The sequence below is a fragment of the Carcharodon carcharias genome, chromosome 31 (genome assembly GCF_017639515.1).
Source record: "Carcharodon carcharias isolate sCarCar2 chromosome 31, sCarCar2.pri, whole genome shotgun sequence".
Taxonomy (NCBI): Eukaryota; Metazoa; Chordata; class Chondrichthyes; order Lamniformes; family Lamnidae; genus Carcharodon; species Carcharodon carcharias.
The window spans coordinates 17,619,335-17,641,496 of NC_054497.1; the positions used below are offsets into that span (position 1 = coordinate 17,619,335).

The 22,162-nt window shown below is 45.3% G+C and overlaps 1 protein-coding gene across 1 annotated transcript in view; it reads left to right on the top strand.

Moving 5' to 3' along the window:
- The window catches only part of LOC121271521 (circularly permutated Ras protein 1-like), a 113,176-nt gene that overhangs the window by 27,392 nt on the left and 63,622 nt on the right, over positions 1-22,162 (top strand). Inside the window, exons 7-11 of the mRNA XM_041177502.1 lie at positions 1,531-1,710; positions 4,263-4,310; positions 11,935-12,024; positions 17,795-17,946; positions 21,130-21,211. Of these exons, the coding sequence (XP_041033436.1) occupies positions 1,531-1,710; positions 4,263-4,310; positions 11,935-12,024; positions 17,795-17,946; positions 21,130-21,211 (552 nt within the window). The remainder of the gene's footprint in view (positions 1-1,530; positions 1,711-4,262; positions 4,311-11,934; positions 12,025-17,794; positions 17,947-21,129; positions 21,212-22,162) is intronic.

Consider the following 22,162-nt stretch of genomic DNA (forward strand, 5'->3'; position numbering starts at 1 on the left):
TAAGAGAAAGATCAAGCTGGGAACTTTAGACCGGTTAGACTAAATTCAGTTGTGTGCTAATGGGATTTTTGATTCTCATCATGATGAGCATGTTGAGTTTTTGGGATGGAGTTCCATATTCCCCGCTAGTTCAACTCCCATCATCTTTTGTAAAAAGTGATACGAAATATTTATCTAATGTCTCCCCCATACCTTCAGCCTCCACATATAGATTATATGAGTGATTTAAAAAAAAATTCTTTCATGGGATGTGGGCATCGCTGGCTAGGCCAGTATTAATTGCCCTTGAGAAAGACAATCTTTTCTTTAACTGATCTTATATTTTTAAATGCTTATATTAAAAAAAAATGTCTGTACCATTTCCTTTCATATCTGACTAGCTGAATTCCAGCAGCAGATAGTTGGCCTGTCCGAAGGTTGCCTGCAATCTTAAGGTAACTACGAGCAAAGGTGATGGGCATTCCATGTGCTCAGTAGCTTGGGAAGGAGAGTAACCATGACTTAAGCAGTGAAACCAATATCGGTACAGATGGGTCTAAGTTTTCCAACTCCTAATTTGGATAATGGTCACAATGTATCCCTTGATAAGTTTGTACAAACCATTGGCTGGACCGCAGTTAGAGTCTGTCAGCAGTTTCAAGCGGTCAAAATAGAAAAGATATTAAAGCCGTAGCAAGCATACAGTATAGATTCACTAAGATGGAAATGGGATGGGAAATTCCAGTTTTGGGAGAGACTTGAGGTACTCAGAGCAGAGAATATTGAGGTGATTTAATAAAGTTTCTAAAATTATGAATAATTTTGATTAGGGTGATGAGGGAAAAGTGTTATTCCAAGAAAGATAATCAGTGACTAGGGGTCAACACTCAGTTAGATCATGGCTGATCTGGACTTGGAATCCATTTACCCATATTTGTTCCTTATTCCCTGACACCCTTCCCCAATAAAAACCTCAGTTTTGAAAATTCTAGTTGACCCCCCAGTTTCTGTAGCCATTTGAGAGAGAGAGAATTCCAAATTATACAACCCTTTATGGGAGAAACTTTTCCTGTTTTCACTCCAGAATGACCCAGCATTAATTGGGAGACAAGTCCCCTTGTTTATAATTACCCCGGAGGAAACAGTTTCTCCTTATCGAATCCTTTTGACATTTTAAACTTCTCTATCAAATTACCTCACAATCTGCTACACTCGTTTGGAGTAATTTTTTTTCCAGTGTGTTATTGGAATGTTTTGCCTTAGGAAACAATCGAGGCAGAAGAAATTTCATCTTTTAAGGAAATATTAAATTTTCAGTGCCGAGGAAGGTACAAGGCTATTGGGAAGGTATGAACCAGCTGGATTACTTGTGGATTGCTTGAGTCAAGGGCCAGCACAGATCTGATGTGATAGGTGGCCATTCTCCTTTCTTTACACTTCTATGGTTTTAATGATTAATGTTGCCTGATTTATTCAAACACTGATTTTTCTTTTAAGATACCTATCTCATCCTCCTCAGTAGCAGCTGACAAGAATTCCATTTTCCCTCAGGTTTGGACATGTGAATTTTGCAACAAAAATAACAGTCTGGATTATCGTTCCAACGAAGGCAGGCTTGGAAATGATCAGATTTACATCCACATCCCTAACCCTATGACCTCTGCAGATATCGATGATTCACTGGTCGTGTTCTGTGTTGACATCTCCGGCAGTATGAGTGTTACATTTGAGGTAATTGGACTGAGAGCCTGAATGTGCAGTGAGAGATTTTACATTTATTGTGGTAATATTGGTGGGTGATGTAATACATTTGCATGATTGATGCTTTTACACTGTGTTAATAGCCTTTAAGCACACATCACAGAGTTTTTTCATCAAAATTGTTAAATTTCCTTCTATTGGCAGTATCATTCTTCCTTTCCAATACAAAATAACTTTGTGTTAGGTGTGCAGGATGATGCAGTGTAATTTAAACAACCATAAGAGTATTCAAGACTCACGTCTTAACATAGGAGTAATGTATGATACTAGTGCCTGTAAGCCCTCTTATACAGCCCCTCTGCTACATTTTTAATTGCTTGGAATAGAGACTTACAGCAGAATTTTACATCCCCTTGCCAGCATGTTTGTAGGTGGGGGCATGGCCATAAAATTTAAATCTTATCGCCTTCCCATCGGGCTCCTGCCTGCCTTGAACTCTTAGCAATTTTATGCTGGGATGGGTGAGACCTTGGTTGACCAACCTGCCCTTGCCCCAGTTGAGGCCCTTCATTTGGCCAAATATTGACCCCTTAAGGGCCATTTCCCATCCAGCCTCAATTGTCAGGCTAGCGGGAGGAGATCAGGGGTGGGGGAAGCCCGGAAAGTAGTCCTGCTAAGTCCTTGGGCAGGAAGTGGGAGGGTGGGATGCCCCCAACAGCAGCCTCCATTTTTCATTGGGCACATCCTGTAGAAGAACTGACCCCCTACAGGTCCTCCCTCTCCTCCGGTCTCTCCACCAACACTCCATCCCTCTCTCTGACCACTCCCCTGAGCCTCACCTCTCCAGCCTGCCCTGATACCCTCAAAACTTACCTGGGCCTGGACTCCTAGGACTTGAGCTCTGGGGCTGCTTGCAGTCCCATTCCTGGTGGTGCAAGGGTTAGAGAGCTGTTGGCCAATCAGATTGGTTGTCAGCTCCCTGAGGCGGGGCTCCCTCGCGGCGGGAGGGAGGAGGCGGGGCTCCCTCGTGGCGGGAGGGAGGAGGCGGGGCTCCCTCGCAACGGGAGGGAGGAGGCGGGGCTCCCTCGCGGCGGGAGGGAGGAGGCGGGGCTCCCTCGTGGCGGGAGGGATGGGGCGGGGCTCCCTCGCGGCGGGAGGGATGGGGGCGGGGCTCCCTCGCGGCGGGAGGGATGGGGGCGGGGCTCCCTCGCGGCGGGAGGGAGGAGGCGGGGCTCCCTCACGGCGGGAGGGAGGAGGCGGGGCTCCCTCGCGGCGGGAGGGATGGGGGCGGGGCTCCCTCGCGGCGGGAGGGATGGGGGCGGGGCTCCCTCGCGGCGGGAGGGATGGGGGCGGGGCTCCCTCGCGGCGGGAGGGATGGGGGCGGGGCTCCCTCGCGGCGGGAGGGATGGGGGCGGGACTCCCTCGCGGCGGGAGGGATGGGGGCGGGGCTCCCTCGCGGCGGGAGGGATGGGGCGGGGCTCCCTCGCGGCGGGAGGGATGGGGCGGGGCTCCCTCGCGGCGGGAGGGATGGGGGCGGGGCTCCCTCACGGCGGGAGGGATGGGGGCAGGGCTTCCTCACAATGGGAGGGGCAGAAGTCCTGCTTCTAACCAGTTAACACTTGTTGGAGTATTAAATGGCTGTGGGGCAGGCTGTATCGATGGGGATGTGTTGGTTGCTGACTCCTTGGATGCTGGGAAGGCAAACACCCCTATCCTAAAGATCCTGGCCTTAAGCTTCCATCAGTACCAATCTATGGTCAGCCATTATGATTAAGCTGTTACATACAAAGAGAATCTCATCAAGATTGCAAAAATAATTAAAACCAGCATCAACTTCCTCATGGGGATCACAGGCCAAGACCCTAAGGACCCCTGCTCTTGCCATCACCTGCAGAATACTGCGCATCATGGTTCCAATCTGCCCACAGTAAATTTATCGATGTGTGACTCAACTCAACCATACACATCATTACAGGTACTCGTCGACCATCTCACCTCTCCTGACTGTCAGTCCTGAGCAAAATTGGCCCCACCTCATATTTGACCCCGAGATGAGCTTCTGACACACTTTGGTCTCCATCACCAAGATCACCTATTTCCACTGTTGCTACATATTACCTGGCTCTGGCCTACTTCAGCTCATCGGCTGCTGAATTCTTCATCCACACCTTTGTTATCTTCAGACTTGACTGGTCCAGTGTTTTCCAGTCTGTCTACCTCCGTGCACCTTAGATCAGAGAAATGTACAGCACAAAAGGAGCTTATTGCCTCTGTTCTGGCTCTTTGAAAGAGTTGTCATGGTTTGGGTTCACATCTCAGATTTTCATTTACAAACCTACAAGTCCCTCATCCTCAAGCACCTGCTCAGCTCCCTTGTAAAATTATTTGTGCCCCCTTCAACCCAGGATGATATTACACTGTGACCCAGGTTATGACCATGGGTTATGTTACTACATATCAAAAGACTATGAATCACATTAGGATGTACTGAGGTTATGAAAGATACAATAGAAACGCTGGTGGTTCTTGTTCCTAATTCTTTCTAGAAATATGTTTTAATTTTGTGACTGTTTTGGTTGCAGATGAATAGAAGCAGCAACTGCAAATCACTCTATATGTCCCGTCTACAGGTAAGAACCATTCAAACTTTTAAACCAGAAAAGAATGCAGAATAAATCCCACAATGCTGCCATTGTTATCAAAGTCTCTCGACAGGATGTCAGAAAGGCTGCTGACTGGGACACAGAGACACTTGCTTTGATGCTTTACTATTTACAAACAAATGACTTTCGATGATTGCCACCTGAAATGAAGTTTGCTGTTTTCCCTTGGTCAGAACAGTCATACAGCGCTATTGGTGTACATTTGGACACAGCCTGGGGAGTAAAATATTCAGTGCCAGAAAACTTAAAGGAATGTAGAGAGTAAAAGGGGAGTATCGAAGTAGGCGGATAAAATCATCACAATCTTTGAAGGAGCTTAAAAGACATTTTAACCAACTGGCAGACCTTGCTAAGAGTGAAACAGGGAGAGTTAACAAGTTAAATGAACATGAAGTGAAAGGAAACACAACATGCAGACTGGAGCCTGCAGGGGAGTGATAGGTGGGTCCAGCTCCTGCCCTATGGCTGCTGCTGGAAGTGGTGCTGCATGGGGTAGGGTGCTGCATGGGGTAGGGTGCTGCTTGGGGCAGGGTGCTGCGTGGGCTAATGTGCTGCATGGGGTAATGTGCTGCATGGGGTAATGTGCTGCATGGGGTAATGTGCTGCTTGGGGTAATGTGCTGCTTGGGGTAATGTGCTGCGTGGGGTAATGTGCTGCGTGGGGTAGGGTGCTGCGTGGGCTAATGTGCTGCATGGGGTAATGTGCTGCTTGGGGTAATGTGCTGCTTGGGGTAATGTGCTGCTTGGGGTAATGTGCTGCATGGGGTAATGTGCTGCTTGGGGTAATGTGCTGCTTGGGGTAATGTGCTGCTTGGGCTAATGTGCTGCATGGGCTAATGTGCTGCATGGGGTAATGTGCTGCTTGGGGTAATGTGCTGCATGGGGTAATGTGCTGCATGGGGTAATGTGCTGCATGGGGTAATGTGCTGCTTGGGGTAATGTGCTGCTTGGGGCAGGGTGCTGCTTGGGGTAATGTGCTGCTTGGGGTAATGTGCTGCTTGGGGTAATGTGCTGTATGGGGTAATGTGCTGCTTGGGGCAGGGTGCTGCTTGGGGTAATGTGCTGCATGTGGCTTCTTTGCTACTTGATGCTGTCGCGAGGGGGTAGAATTACATCATGTTGACAATGTCTGAGAAAGCTTATTGTCAGTGGTCTCCGACTTTGCTGGCCCAATGAATTGTAAATTCAATGGTTGTTCTATGCTATATTGATTTTTCTGCTGACATTACAGATTTGGTGATTTTCTGTCTTAAGTGGTCTGGTTGTGTTTTTATTTGCAAAATGACTCCTAATGCCCTATGTCTACTGGCTGAGTAGCAAGACATACCTGTATAGCAGGGTAACTCTCACAATCTGGGTCCGATCTCTGTGTCTGCTTTTATTAATCTGACGACTTCATCCCTACCTCAGCTCATCTGCTGCTGAAATCCACATCCATGCCTTGCTGCCTCTAGGCTTCATTACATTCCACTGCATTCCTTGCTAGTCTCCCATTTGCCACCTTCTGTAAACTTGAGCTCAACCAAAACTCTTCCTTCCAATTCTTAGCACACACCAAGTTCTGTTCACTCCTGGCTTCTGGTCTGGCAATTCCTCAATTTTAAAAATCACATCTTTGTTTACCAATCCCTCCATGACCTCAACCCTGACTTTCTCTCCTCCAGTCCCACAAAGCTCCAAGATTTGTATATGCCTCCAATTCTGGCCTTATGCACATTCCAGGGTTTAGTTACTCCAGCATGAGTGGCCATGCCTTCAGCTGCTGAACTTGGAAATCCCGCTCTGAGCCTATCTATGTCTATTGTTCTTCCTGCTCCTTTAAGATTATTCTTAAAACCTACCCTTTTGTCCAAACTTTTGGTCATCTCAAACAACATCTCCTTATGAGGATTAGTGTTAAATTTTGTTTGATAATGCTGTACTTTGTTGTACTTTGGGTCATTTTACTGTGTTAAATGCAAGTTTCTTTTTATTCATTCATGGGATGTGGGCATTGCTAGCAGGGTTTGCATTTATTGTCTATTCACCCTCCTAAGTAATAGTAAGTTAAAGATTCTTAATTCTAGTTTGACGCATATCTTAAAAAGAAAATTACAACTGCAATACCGGTGTTACCCTGGGTGGTTCTCAGACCTGGTGTTACCCTGGGTGGTTCTCAGACCTGGTGTTACCCTGGGTGGTTCTCAGACCTGGTGTTACCCTGGGTGGTTCTCAGACCTGGTGTTACCCTGGGTTGTTCTCAGACTTGGTGTTACCCTGGGTGGTTCTCAGACCTGGTGTTACCCTGGGTGGTTCTCAGACCTGGTGTTACCCTGGGTGGTTCTCAGACCTGGTGTTACCCTGGGTTGTTCTCAGACTTGGTGTTACCCTGGGTGGTTCTCAGACCTGGTCTTATCCTGGGTCGCTCTCAGACCCGGTCTTATCCTGGGTCGCTCTCAGACCCGGTCTTATCCTGGGTCGCTCTCAGACCCGGTCTTATCCTGGGTCGCTCTCAGACCCGGTCTTATCCTGGGTCGTTCTCAGACCCGGTCTTATCCTGGGTCGTTCTCAGACCCGGTCTTATCCTGGGTCGTTCTCAGACCCGGTCTTATCCTGGGTCGCTCTCAGACCCGGTCTTATCCTGGGTCGCTCTCAGACCCGGTGTTACCCTGGGTCGCTTTCAGACCTGGTGTTACCCTGGGTCGCTCTCAGACCTGGTGTTACCCTGGGTCGCTCTCAGACCTGGTGTTACCCTGGGTCGCTCTCAGACCTGGTGTTACCCTGGGTCGCTCTCAGACCTGGTGTTACCCTGGGTCGCTCTCAGACCTGGTGTTACCCTGGGTCGCTCTCAGACCTGGTGTTACCCTGGGTCGCTCTCAGACCTGGTGTTACCCTGGGTCGCTCTCAGACCTGGTGTTACCCTGGGTCGCTCTCAGACCTGGTGTTACCCTGGGTCGCTCTCAGACCTGGTGTTACCCTGGGTCGCTCTCAGACCTGGTGTTACCCTGGGTCGCTCTCAGACCTGGTGTTACCCTGGGTCGCTTTCAGACCTGGTGTTACCCTGGGTCGCTTTCAGACCTGGTGTTACCCTGGGTCGCTTTCAGACCTGGTGTTACCCTGGGTCGCTCTCAGACCTGGTGTTACCCTGGGTCGCTCTCAGACCTGGTGTTACCCTGGGTCGCTCTCAGACCTGGTGTTACCCTGGGTCGCTCTCAGACCTGGTGTTACCCTGTGTCACTTTCTTGTAGGTTCACTCTCAAACCTGGTTTTAAATGGGTCACTACTCTCACCATTGGCCAAGACACTGCTTATAACTGCGTTGTTGTTCCTCAAAATAGTGCCATGGGATCTTCTGTGTCTAACTGAGAGAGCAGATGGGCCCATAGTTCAACAACTGATCTGAAATATGGAACCTCCTAGTGGGACTAAACCCACAACCTTTTAACCCAGAGGCAGAAGCAGTAACACTGAGGCAAAACTGACACTACATTTCTGATTTATTTGATAGCTGTGACGAGGATGCAGATAAGTTTTGGGTAAGTGATTGTTACAGGTGATCCTGTAGGATTATATTTGGCTACTTTTACTCCATAACCAATAAGTCATTCTATAACCATAGAATCTTGGGCAAGGTGGCTCCTCCATATAAAACAAAGCAATATGTGTTTAAAGTGACAAGACTGAATTTTATGTGGAGAGTTTTGAGGAGAATTAAGTTCATGATTACTGAAAATATATTGGGGTAACATTTTGCAAAGACTGGGCTACTGTAGGGTCTCACACAGTTATTGAATTGCAAACCCTCGGAACACTACATCCCGTTACCCAATGTATGCAAGGCACCGAAAGCAATATTAGTTTCTGGCAGATTGCACTTTGCTGAATATGATTCATGAATAGCTTAATATTAATTTTGAGCTGTAGTATGAACCACGGACAGTTAGTTGTATTCACCTTTCAGTTAAACATGACTGCATGGTATCCTCCAGTAATCCTGAGTTTGCTGCAAAATATCTCCAGTTGATATTTTTTTCATTTATTTGTGGAAGGTGGGCTTCGCTGGCTGGGCCAGCATCATTTGCCCACCACTAATTGCCCTTGAGAAGGTGGTGGTGAGCTGCCTTCTTGAATTGCTGCAGTCCATGTGGTGTAGGTACATCCACAGCGCTGTTAGGGAGGGAGTTCCAGGATTTTGACCCAACGACAGTGAAGGAACGGACGATATATTTCCAAGTCAGGATGGTGAGTGACTTGGAGGGGAACTTCCAGGTGGTAGCGTGTCTGCTGCGGTTGTCCTTCTAGATGGTAGCAATCATGGGTTTGGAAGATGCTGTCTAAAGAAACTTGAGTTCCTGCAGTGCATCTTGTAAATGGTACACACTGCTGCTACTGTGAGTTAGTGGTGCAGGGAGTGAATGTTTGTGGATGGGGTGCCAATCAAGTGGGTTGCTTTGTCCAGGATGGTTTCAAGCTTCTTGAATGTTGTGGGAGCTGCACTCATCCAGGCATGTGGAGAATATTCCATCACACTCCTGATTTTTGCCTTGTAGATAGTGACAGGCTTTGGGGAGACAGAGGTGAGTTACTCTCTGCAGGATTCCCAGCCTCTGACCTGCTCTTGTAGCCACAGTATTTATATGGCTAGTCCAGTTCAGTTTCTGGTTAATGGTAACCCCCCAGGATGTTGATGGTGGGGGATTTAGTGGTGGTAATGCTATCGAGTGTCATGGGGCAATGGTAAGATTCCCTCTTGTTGGAGATGGTTATTGCCTGACACTTGTGTGGCATGAATGTTACTTGCCACTTGTCAGCTCAAGCCTGGATATTGTCTGGGTCTTGCTGCATTTGGACATGGACTGCTTCAGTATCTGAGGAGTTGTGAATGGTGCTGAACATTGTGCAATCATCAGCGAACATCCTCACTTCTGACCTTGTGATGGAAGGAAGGTCATTGATGATACAGCTGAAGATGGTTGGGCCTAAGACACTACCCTGAGGAACTCCTGCAGTGATGTCCTGGAGCTGAGATGATTGACCTCTAACTAGCATGACCATCTTTCTTTGTGCTAGGTATGACTCCAACCAGCAGAGAGTTTTCCCCCTGATTCCCATTGACTCCAGTTTTGCTTGGGAGCTCAGCTCTTTTGTCCATGTTTGAACTAAGACTGTAATGAGGTCAGGAGCTGAGTGGCCCTGGCAGAACCCAAACTGAATGTCAGTGAGCAGGTTATTGCTAAGCGAGTGCCACTTGGTAACACTGTTGATGACCCCTTCCATCACATTACTGATTATCACAAGTAGACGGATGGGGCGGTAATTGACCAGGTTGGATTTGTCCTGCTTTTTGTGTACAGGACATACCTGGGCAATTTTCCACATTGCCTGCTAGATGCCAGTGTTGTAGCTGTACTGGAACAGCTTGGCTAGGGGTGCGGCAAGTTCTGGAGCACATGTCTTCAGTACTATTGCCAGAATATTGTCAGGGCCCATAGCCGTTGCAGTATCCAGTCCCTCCAGCCGTTTCTGGATATTAAGTGGAGTGAATTTAATTGGCTGAAGACTGGCATCTGTGACGCTGGGACCTCTGGAGGAGGCCGAGATGGATCATCCACTTGGCACTTCTGGCTGAAGATTGTTGTGAATCCTTCAGCTTCAACCTTTGCACTGCTGTGCTGGGCTCCTCCATCATTGAGGATGGGGATATTTGTGGAGCCTCCTCCTTCAGTGAATTGTTTAATTGTCCATCACCATTCACGACTGGATGTGGCAGGACTGCGGAGCTTAGATCTGATCCATTGGTTGTGGGATCAGTTAGCTCTGTCTAACACTTAAACACCAACTCTTTTCTTCTTCGCTGATGCTGCCAGATCTGCTGAGTTTTTCCAGGTAATTCTGTTTTTGTTTTTGTTCTGTCTAACACTTGTTGTTTGACACACAAGTTGTCCTGTGTTATAGCTTCATCAGGTTGACACCTCATTTTTAGGTGTGCCTGGTGCTGCTCCCAATTTTAGCACCAGCCCCCAGGTGTTAGTAAGGAGGACTTTGCAGGGGCGAGAGGGCTGTGATTGCAGTTGTCGTTTCCAGTGCCTAGGTTGATGCTGAGTGGTCCGTCCAGTTTCATTCCTTATTGACTTTTTAGCAGCTTGATATAACTGAGTGGCCTGCTAGGCCATTTCAGAGGGCATTTGAAAGTCACCCACATTGCTGTGGGTCTGGAGTCACCTAGGCCAGACCAGATAAGGATGGCAGATTTCCTTCCCTAAAGGACATTAGTGAACCAGATGGGTTTTTACAACAATTATCAATGGTTTCATGGTCATCATTAGACTTTTAATTCCAGAATTTTATTGAATTCAAATTCCACCATCTGCTGTTTTGGGATTTGAACCCTGGTCCTCAGAGCATTACCCTGGGTCTCTGGATCACTAGTCCAGTGACAAAACCACTATGCCACTTCCTTCCTCTTCGGGTCTTTGGGTCTTGTTACATTTTTTTGAAATATTTGGCTGATGAAAGCATATCCTAGTTCGATGGGAACTGTATTTTCACTTAGAAGAATGACTGCTGATGCTGAACTGAATGAGCATATCTAGCATAAAAATCTCCTGTTATAATGGCCAAGGTACCTCAGCATGCTTTTTTTTTTAGCATTTTAAGCAGAGAATGGAGAAAAGGGAACAAAACAAGCTGGACCCTGAGAATCAGACCATGAGATCAGGGAGCATATTCTATGACACCACAAAACACAGTGAAAAGTGACATTGAGACAAGGCAGTCAGAACTATGAGAGCCTGCAAGATCACTTGGCATGTCAGGTTGTATAGCTGGTAGAACAAAGTTAAAGGCCAAAAAGTTGGAAGCAAGGTAAACTCCTTACATGACCTCAGCAAGCATTCACCCACACATACATGTAGCTGCAGCCCAAAGTAGTCAAATAATTTAAGTATGGAATAAAAACAGCAAACCCTGGAAAAACTCTGCAGATCTGCCAGCATCTATGGAGAGAGGAACAGAGTTAAAGTTTCAAGTCAGTATGACTCTCCTTCAGAGCTGGTTTAAGTGTGGGATGTTTTTCCTCTCAAAGTGAGAATGCTGTCTGGGTAGTTGGAAGTCCATTCACTGTAACAGGGACACTTAACCGTTACAAGCCTGCTCAACTTGAATGTTGAAGAAAACAGATTGTGTTAGTTTCGCACCATTTAATGTAATACTATGGAAGAGTTATATCAAAACACTACTGTTATTAGTTAATGTATGTTAAAGTTTGCTGTTTAAAAGCACCTGGGTCTGAATCTGAGTGCAAGTTATTATTGCTGGATTAACACCCTTTTGTTGTTATGGTAACGACAGGATTTGGCTAACAATGCAAAATGCATCCACGATCTAATTAAATATTTAAAAATAATTTTGCACATCTTGCCTGGTCAAATGTGCAGTGATGGCTGACCTTAGCCAGATGGGTAGGTTTAAAACTTGCTGAGAAACATCACCTGATAATTACAGAACTGACAGGAAGTGCCTCAAACAAAAAAAAAATATCTTTTCCACAGAAATGGACATGTTAATTTTGAAACAAGCCACTCTCTCCTAATCTGTTTGGTTGCTTTTTACAGGCTGTACAAGAGGCTGTAACCCAGTCACTCGACTATCTTTTCCAAACATCACCTCGGACAAGAGTCGCCCTGGTTACCTTCAACAATGAGGTAGATGAGGAGAAGCTGAATGGCCAGACGCCTCACTGTGACACTGGGAGCTGCAAAGACACCCCTCCACCTGGGAGATTTATCCCTGATATATTCCCATGTGTACTCGTGCAGTGGTCAGGAAATGGGTGTTCATGTATTCCCGCACTTTATTGAAGTATGCTGGTCATCACGCCATGCCTAAGGAAATTCTGAAAACTGCTGTCCCTTTTGTAAAGGATTTGTCAAATGTATAATAATTAACTAGGAACACAGAAATTATGAAGTGTCTACTCATCCTTCAAATCTATTCCACCATTCAATGAGATTATGTCCGATCATACCTCATTGACCTGCCTTTTTTCTATAGCCTTTGATAATCTTCTAAGAGTAATCTATGGAACTCTGTCTGGGAAATTTCAATTGACCCATCATCCACAGCCTTTTGGGGAAGTGAGTGGGTAAACATTTGGCAGATGGAGTTTAATATGGGAAATTGTGAGGTTATTTACTTTGGTCAGAAGGAGAGAAAAGCAAAATATTATTTAAATAGAGACTTCAGAATTCTACAGTACAGAGGGATCTAGGTATCCTCATACATCAATCACAAAACTTTAGCATTTAGATACAGCAGTTAATTAAGACGACAAATAGGATTTTTTTATTCATTCATGGGATTTGGGCATTGCTGGCTAAGCCATTTATTGCATATCCTAAATTGCCCTTCAGAATGTTGGGTGAGCTGCCTTCTTGAACCGCTGCAGTCCTTGTGGTGTAGATACACCCACCATGCTGTTAGGAAGGGAATTCCAGGATTTGATCCAGTGACAGTGAAGGAATGGTGATATATTTCCAAGTCAGGATGGTGAGTGACTTGGAGGGGAAACTCCAGGTGGCGGTGTTCCCATCTATCTGTGTTGCCCTTGTCCTTCTAGATGTGGTTGGGAAGCTGTTGTCTAAGGAGCCTTGATGAGTTCCTGCAGTTCATCTTGTAGATGGTACACACTGCTGCTGCTGTGCGTTGGTGGCGGAGGGAGTGAATGTTTGTGGATGTGGTGCCAATCAAGCTTCTTGTGTTGTGGGAGTTGCACTCATCCAGACAAGTGGGGAGTATTCCACCACAGTCCTGACTTGTGCCTTGTAGATGGTGGACAGGCTTTGGGGAGTAAGGAGTTGAATTACTCGCTACAGGATTCCTAGCCTCTGACCTGCTCTTGTAACTCTTGTGTTTATATGGCTGGTCAAGTTCAGTTTCTGGTCAATGGTAAGCACCCCCCCCCCCCCCCAACCCCCTCCACCCCCATGTTGATAGTGGGGGATTCAGTGATGGTAATGCCATTGAATGTTAAGGGGCGATGGTTGGATTCTCTCTTGTTGGAGACGGTCATTGCCTGCCACTTGTGTGGTGTGAATGTTACTTGCCACTTGTCAGCCAAGCCTGGATATTGTCCAGGTCTTGCTGCATTTGGACATGGGCTGCTTCAGTATCTGAGGAGTTGCGAATGGTGCTGAACATTGTGCAATCATCAGCGAACATCCCCACTTCTGACCTTATGATGGAAGGAAGGTCATTGATGAAGCAGCTGAAGATGGTTGGGCCGAGGACACTACCCTGAGGAACTCCTGCAGTGATGTCCTGGAGCTGAGATGACTGACCTCCAACAACCATCTTCCTTTGTGCTAGGTATGACTCCAACCATTGGAGAGCTTTCCCCCTGCTTCCCGTTGACTCCAGTTTTGCTTGGGCTCCTTGATGCCACACTCGGTCAAATGTGGCCTGATGTCAAGGCCAGTCACTCTCACCTCACCTTTGGAGTTCAGCTCTTTAGTCCATGCTTGAACCAAGGCTGTAATGAGGTCAGGAGCTGGGTCCCCCTAGTGGAACCCAAACAGAGCATCAGTGAACTGATGATTGCTAAGCAAGTGCCTCTTGATAGCACACTTGCTGACCTTTTCCATCACTTTACTGATGATTGTGAGTAAACTAATGGGGCAGTAATTGGCTAGGTTGGATTTGTCCTGCTTTTTGTGTACAGGACATACCTGGGAAATTTTCCACATAGTCAGGTAGATGCTAGTGTTGTAGCTGTATGGAACAGCTTGGCTAGGGGCACAGCAAATTCTGGAGCACAAGCCTTCAGTAATATTGGCGGAATATTGTCAGGGCCCATAGCCTTTGCAGTATCCATTGCCTGCAGCTGTTTCTTGATATCACGTGGAGTGAATTGAATTGGCTGAAGCCTGGCATCTGTGATGCTGGGGACCTCCGGAGAAGGCCGAGATGGATCATCCACTCAGCACTCCTGGCTGAAGATTGTTGCGATGCTTCAGCCTTATCTGTTGCACTGATGTGCTGGGCTCCTCCATCATTGAGGATGGCATGGAAGGTATGAGGAGTCATGTGAGGGTGGGTGGAGGGGCATAGCTTGGCATGGAGGGTATGCAGGTCCATGGGAGTGGGTGGGGGGACAAAGTTCCCTCATCCAGACTATGGTTCAAGACATCTCTGAGGTGCCATGAACATGAGAGTTTTAAAACCTGGGCCGACTACATGAAAATTGCAGAGAACTAAGTAATGTCTATTGCTGCTATGGAGCCAGCCAGGTCAGAGTGCAGGGTGTGGACTTGTGACCTGCACCATCCCGCACCCTAATGTGTGAAAGTTGGAGGCATCTGGTTTGGGGTTGGGAATCCCTGAATTGAGTATCAGCCACTATTTTATACCTCTACAGAGTTTTTTGTTCATTCATAGGATGTGGGCTTCGCTGGCTGGGCCAGCATTTATTGCCCATCCCTAGTTACCCTTGAGAAGGTGGTGGTGAGCTGCCTTCTTGAACAGCTGCAGTACCTATGGTGTCGATACCCCCACAGTGCTGTTAGGGAATCTCACCAACTCCATGAAAATCCAGCCCAATTTTTCAGCTGTGGCTGAACTAGTTTCGTAAAGGTTTAGCATAATTTCCTGACTCATGCACTCTATATTTATTATGCCCAGAATCCACTATGCCTTATTAACAGCTTTTTTAATATATTCTGCCAGCTTCAAAGTTTTGTGCATGAATATCCCCAGGTTCCTGTGCTCTTCACTCCCTTTTAAAATTAAACTATATTAACCGATATTGTCTCTTCGTGCTTTGTATCAGTTTCTTGCATTGAATTTCATTTGCTATGTGTGTGCCCATTCCACTGTTCTGTTTACGTTCTCTGAAGTTGATTACTTTCTTTCTCACTGTCTATTACACTTCCAAGTTTTATGTCATCTGCAGATTTGAAAAATATAAAAACATAGAAACTAAGAGCAGGAGTAGGCCATTCAGCCCTTTGAGCCTGCTCCACCATTCATTATGATCATGGCTGATCATCCAACTCAATAGCCTGCTCCTGCTTTCTCCCCATACTCTTGGATCCCTTTCGCCCCAAGAGCTATATCTAACTCCTTCTTGAAAACAAACAATGTTTTGGCCTCAACTACTTTCTGTTGTAATGAATTCCGCAGGCTCACCACTCTCTGGGTGAAGAAATTTCTCCTCATCTCAGTCCTAAATGGTCTACCCCATATCCTCACACTGTGACCCCTGGTTCTGGACTCCCCCACCATCGGGAACATCCTTCCTGCATCTACCCTGTCTAGTCCTCATAGAATTTTATAGGTTTCTATGAGATCCCCCCCTCATTCTTCTGAACTCCAGTGAATATAATCCTAATCGACTCAATCTCTCCTCATATGTCAGTCCCGCCACCCCAGGAATCAGTTGGGTAATCCTTCGCTGCACTCCCTCTATAGCAAGTACATCCTTCCTCAGATAAGGAGACTAAAACTGCATACAATATTCCAGATGTGGTCTCACCAAGGCTCTGCAGCAAAACATCCCTGTTCCTGTACTCGAATCCTCTGGCTATGAAGGCCAACATACCATTTGCCTTCTTTACCACCTGCTGCACCTGCATGCTTACCTTCAGCAACTGGTGTACAAGGACACTCGGGTCTCATTTTATATTCCCCTCTCTCAATTTATAGCCATTCAGATAATAATCTGCATTCCTGTTTTTGCTACCAAATTGGATAACCTCACATTTATCCACATTATACTGCATCTGCCATGCATTTGCCCACTCACTCAGCTTGTCCAATTCACATTGAAGCATCTCTGCATCCTCCTCACAGCTCACCCTCCCACCCAGCTTTGTGTCATCTGCAAATTTGGAGATATTACATTTAATTCCCTCATCTAAATCATTAATATATATTGTGAATAACTGGGATCCCAGCACCGATCCCTGCGGTACCCCACTAGTCACTGTCTGCCATTTGGAAAAAGACCCATTTATTCCTACTCTTTGTTTCCTGTCTGCCAACCAGTTTTCTATCCATCTCAATACACTACCCCCAATCCCATGTGCTTTAATTTTACACGCCAATCTCTTATGTGGGGCTTTGTTGAAAGTCCTTCTGAAAGTTCAAATAAACCACATCCACTGGCTCCCCCTCATCAACTCTACTAGTTACATCCTCAAAAAATTCCAGTAGATTTGTCAAGCATGATTTCCCTTTCATAAATCCACGCTGACTCTGTCTGATTCTGTCACTGTCTTCCACGTGCTCAGCTATTAAACCTTTTATAGCCATTCAGATAATAATCTGCCTTTCTGTTTTTGCTACCAAAATGAATAACCTCACATTTATCCACATTATACTGCATCTGCCATGCTGTAGCCCCAAGTCCAAGTCATTAACACATATCATAAGCAACAATGATCTCAGTACTGAACCCTGTGGAACACCATTGTACACCTCTCTCCAGTCCAAAAAAACACAGCTACGTTTTCTATCCCTTGACCTATTCTGTATCTATGTGCTACTGCTCCTTTTATTTCTTGGGATTAGATTTTGCTAACAGACCAAACTTGTGGCACTTTATTAAATGTCTTTTAAAAACCTATATGCACAGCGTCAACTGCACTGACCTCATCCACCCTCTGTTACCTCATCAATAAACTCAAGTTCATCAAAAACAATTTTCCCTTTACAAATTTATTCTGATATTCCATTGTTAGTCTATGCTTGTTCAAGTGCTGTTAATTATTTCCTGGGTTACTGTTTCCAAAAGCTTCTCCACCCCTCTGACATTAAACTGACTGGCCAGCAATTGCCATGTCTACCCTTCCCTACGTTTTTGAATAAAAGATTAACTTTTGTAATCCTGCAGTCTTTTAGCATTACCCCTAAATTAGTGACTATCCATCACCTTTGCTCCTTTCCCTAATCCTTGGCCTTCTTTCTCTATCCTATTCTGTGATCTCTGGCCTGAACCCCGCCTACTTAACGGTGGGCTGCTGGGGGTTTGCTGGGCTCTATTATAATGAGGGCTAAGAACCAATATCGAGGATGCATCAGGTGTAACCATTCTGATATCGAGCTCTATCAAATCCCCAGGCCATCATTTTTTGGGTTGTGTATTGATTTGTATGGTACAGAATACTTATTTGAATGCATCCAGCAGTTTTTGGTTCATCCATAAACACCTGTGCCCAGGTTACTGCATCAATTACTTTCTCACCCTATTGAAGTTTGCCAGACTTAATTTTAACCTAATTGAAATTACAACTATGTTAAAACTTGCCTAAATAAAACAGAAATTGCTGGAAAAGCTCAGCAGGTCTGGCAGCATCTGTGGAGAGAGAAACAGAGTTAACGTTCCAAGTCTATATGACTCTTCTGTTTTTATTTCAGATTTCCAATATCCACAGAATTTTACTTTTGGAACTTTTCTAAACTTACTTGGTTTCGCAGGTAACAATCTATGGAGATGGACTGACCACCCCGCGGACTCTGCATGACTTTGAGTTAATTGATCAAACTTACTTGAAAACGCTGTGTGTCCAGCAGGCACTGCCGCATTGTATTTTGGAGAGTAAGGATGCCTTACATCGCCACATAAGCCTGTGAGTAACTTTCTCATAAGTGTTCTGGTAGAACTGAAAAAAACATGAATGTTGGAAATAGTTGAACAGAAAACACCCGAAATTTGTTTCATGTCAATGTATCAGGTGGAACCAAATTCTGGTGAAAAGTTCAAACAAAGTAACCTCTCTTGCTTTTCATCTCTTTTTTTTGTTTTCTTTCTCCATCTGTCTCTTTTTCTTTCACTATTTTTAAGTCAGAGCTAGATAGATTCTTGATTAACAAGGGGGTGAAAGGTTATCAGCTGGAGGTTACAATCAGATAGCCATGATATTGAATGGTGAAGCAGGCTTGAAGGGCTGAGTGGGCTACTCTTGCTCCTAGTTTGTATGTTGAGATGTACTATGTCTATTATTTTACTGTCCTTGCAAGGTAGAAACTCTAATGGGAAATACTCGTTGGCAGGGTCACAATAGACACAGAGTAATCCAAATAGTAGGATATATGGTGGAAACATGCTTGCTGAATCTCTAACAAGAAGGCAGAATCTCATCAATTTATTTAGAATCACATGAATTAATTCCTTTGCTTTCTACCAGAGTGCACTGGCAACATTGTTGGTTCATATGAAATGGCTGCTGGAGCAAGAGATGGCCAAGTTAGATTTGAAAGTTAGATTTTTAAAGATGAGTGCCAGGGACCCCCACTTTATCTGATTTTGTGTCATAACTTCAGCAGAAATGTGGTGTAATTCCTGGAGAAATGGTCATGATTTCTCTGAGATTTCTGCCAAATGTCCAGGAAACTTATAGAATATATAATTAGAACCATAGAATGGTTAGGAGGAACTCTGTGGAAATTCTGTCCCTGGTTGCACTATTTTCTGTTACTGTAACAGTTCAGCTTTTTGAAGCAGTTTTGCTACACTTTCATTTTGCTTCTGCTTTTAATCAGCCTTTTCTGCATCTTTTTATTTTTTGATACTCTCTTTTTCTTAGTCTACTGATTTTTTGCAGCAACTACATTTCGAAGCTTTGATTTCTTTGGGGTATCTGCCTGACGTTTGAAGAGTTGGATGAGGAAAAGGAAGGATGGAAGGCTTTATCCTTGAGGCAGTCTACCTAAACCTGCATTTACCCCAGGAAAAGATTGATGCAGAATATCTGCCTTCACTGCTGGCACTTTACTAAGGACCCATCTTAGAATGATGATGTGAAGGGAGTTGATAAAGTTGGTCTGGAAAATCAAAAGAAAATTGCAATGTTAATCTAGATTAGAATTTTCTCAAATTTGCATTGGTTTCTTTTTTAAAGAAAATTGAATGATTTCACAGACAACATTAATGTGATGGGACAGACTGCCAAACCTCAGGCCCTCCCCTGTTCTATTGCTGAACTCATGTATTTCTGTAGTTACTCTTCTATCTCCCTCATGCTCTCTCCATGATTACCTCATCCTTGAGACCTCCTGTCCCCTTTATGTCCATTCCAACTTCTCTTTCTGATCCCCATGCTTGGTGATAGAATCAATGGTCTCTTCTCCTCAGTAACTGTCCCTCTCCCTTTCAAAATCACTGCCAGGATGCTTGACTAAGAACACCTACTATCAACCTATTTTTTTCTTGCAAACTACTGACCTAACTCGATCTTTCTTTCCTCCCCAATGTCCTTGAATGTGTTGTTCATTTCTGCATCCTGTTATGACCGATGCAGTCGATAAAGCTGAGTTATTTAAAAATCACAGAGGGAAACTTTAAACAACTGTCATAGCCTATATTTTTAAGCTCTAAATTCCGGAATCGGGCCATCAGTTCTTGAGAGGTTTTTTATATTAACTTATATGAGACATTTATTAATTTACACAAGTTAAACATATACACATGGCTACAAATTACTACCATCATAACTTTTAACAAATTCCCAATTTAATCTCCATTAAGGCAACAGCAACCCATAGACTTTAAGAAGGCACTAGGCAAAGCCTTTTCAGCTTACAGATTCAAAATGAGGTCCCTTTCACTTTGGTTCCTTTGCAGACCCAATGGTAGGCTTACAGGCTTTGATCTTACATTGCCTCTGCCCTGCACACACAAAACTGCTGAAGTTATACCTGGCACATCTCATTGAATGTAAATTCTCATTGTATCACCAGCCCCTTTGAACTCCACCTCTTCTAACAATAAAACCACTATCATAATACCAATTTTATCAGTAATATTATCTTGGTCTCTGCCAGCTAGGTGCCAGATTTCACCCCCCCCCTTCTTGAATGCTCTATTCAACGAAATGCAAATGCACTCTACCTCTCTTACATCTCAAAACTAATGCACATCAAAGCACCCAGACTAACTGGCTTTAATCCAATTAAGGCACACCCACAGACTAACCCTCTATTTAAAAAAGAATTCCAGTAATATATACATTAATAACTTCATGATGATCTATGCCCATCTTTCCCATGCGTTCATGTTTAAATCGCTCCATTCCAGTTTCCACCCCTGTTGCATCACTGTAACAACCTTAACCAGTTACAAATGAATCCTCTATTGTTCACTGTTCCTCCTAGCCCTCCTCAATCTCCTTGTAGCTATTACAATGGTCTACCTTCCATCTATACTCCAGTAAAAGTCAGAGTCTATGGAACTGAACCAAATGAGAACCTATGCCTGAAGAGCCAGTATCCCAGCGAGAGGAAAGCAGGACTTTTGTTGGCACGCGGGGTCCCCAGTGTGGGACCTGAAAGCAAGAGGCAACCTCACTTTAGCAATTTGTGGGACCCCCTGGTTGTTTGGTAGCTAATTAGATGTTATCAGGGCCCCCATCCCTTTTAAAGGACAAATGCCCACTCCCAAGAGTTACCAGCCAGTCAGAGGGCTGGCAACTCAGCAGTCTTAGCAGTGCCTATAGAGTGAAGGTGGGGGAAGAGGTGCAGGTGGAAATTGGAGAAAAGAAATGGGGAGAAATTTGTTTGAGTAGTGGGGTGAGCAGCTCAGTGGTCTGGTGTTGACCACTGATATCAATGGAGAATGCAGCATCGGCCATGCAGGTTGCAGCTCATGGCACTGCCTGTACTCAGAGAATTGATCTAAGTGTGGCAGTGCTACAGGAATGGGTTTCTTCCTCACAATGCTTTATTTTAAGTAGAACATAAAAGTGCATTTCTTTTAATGGTAGTAAATATGTGACTTGTATATGCATTGTTCATGTCCTCTCTTGTACCTGCAGGTTGCAAGAGTGTGGTGCTACAGCATTGGGTCCAGCAGCTCTAGTATCCATAGCGATGGCTTCCCAGAAACAAGGCTCCAAGGTCAGATGAAATTTGATGATTAGGTTTTAGTGTGCGTTGTCTTTGGTAGAATACCATTTAACAATTAAAAAACAGAACCTCACTTGAGGATTGGTGAATGGACGAGAAACAAAGAGTAGGGAAAAAAAAACAGATAAACAGATTACTCAAGTTAGGGCAGTGCTGTTGCAGGAGGGACCAAGTGTAGTGTATCCAAGCTAGCTGATGTTAGATGGAAAAGTAAGGAGGAGACAGACAGGCTGCAGAGGCATATACAGGTTGAGTAAGTGAGCAAGAACTTGGTCAATGGAATACAATGTGGCAAAGTATGAAGTTATCTACTTTGGTAGGAAAACTGAGAGCAGAATCAGTAAGTGTGGTAGCGGGTGGGAAAAAGGACATTTTACCTGCTGGCCTCATTGGTGGGTTTTTGCGCTGTATCATTCCAAGCCCACCTCATTAATTATGGATTCCTGGAAAACACACCGGGTCGCTGGTGGACCATCCCCTGATTCACCTGCCGCACCTTCACCTCGGGCCTTCAGTAAACCAGGTGCCATATTTAAAGGCTGCCCCTGCACAGAGCTAGTGCTCTTCAAGGGATAGGAAGCTGCTGGGAACTGATGGCTACCATAGGGAGGAAACATGCTGATCCCAGATTTAGTGATGCCTCCATGAAGCGCCAACTGGATGCAGTGGAGGCCCACCTCTTCTATCCCCACTCTGGCCAAAGGCTAGCAAGCAAGGTTACCAATCCAACCTGGGAGGCGGTGGCAGCAGTCGTCAGTGCCAATGACCTACGAAAGAGGACAGCCACCCAGTGCCGCAACAGGGTGAATGGTCTCATCCCTTCCGCCAGAGTAAGTCACTCTTCTCATCACTCTCAACCCACACACTCACAAACCCATCACACATCCACAGGGATCTCACACCTCAAGGGACAACACCACTAACTCTCACACACACCCTCAC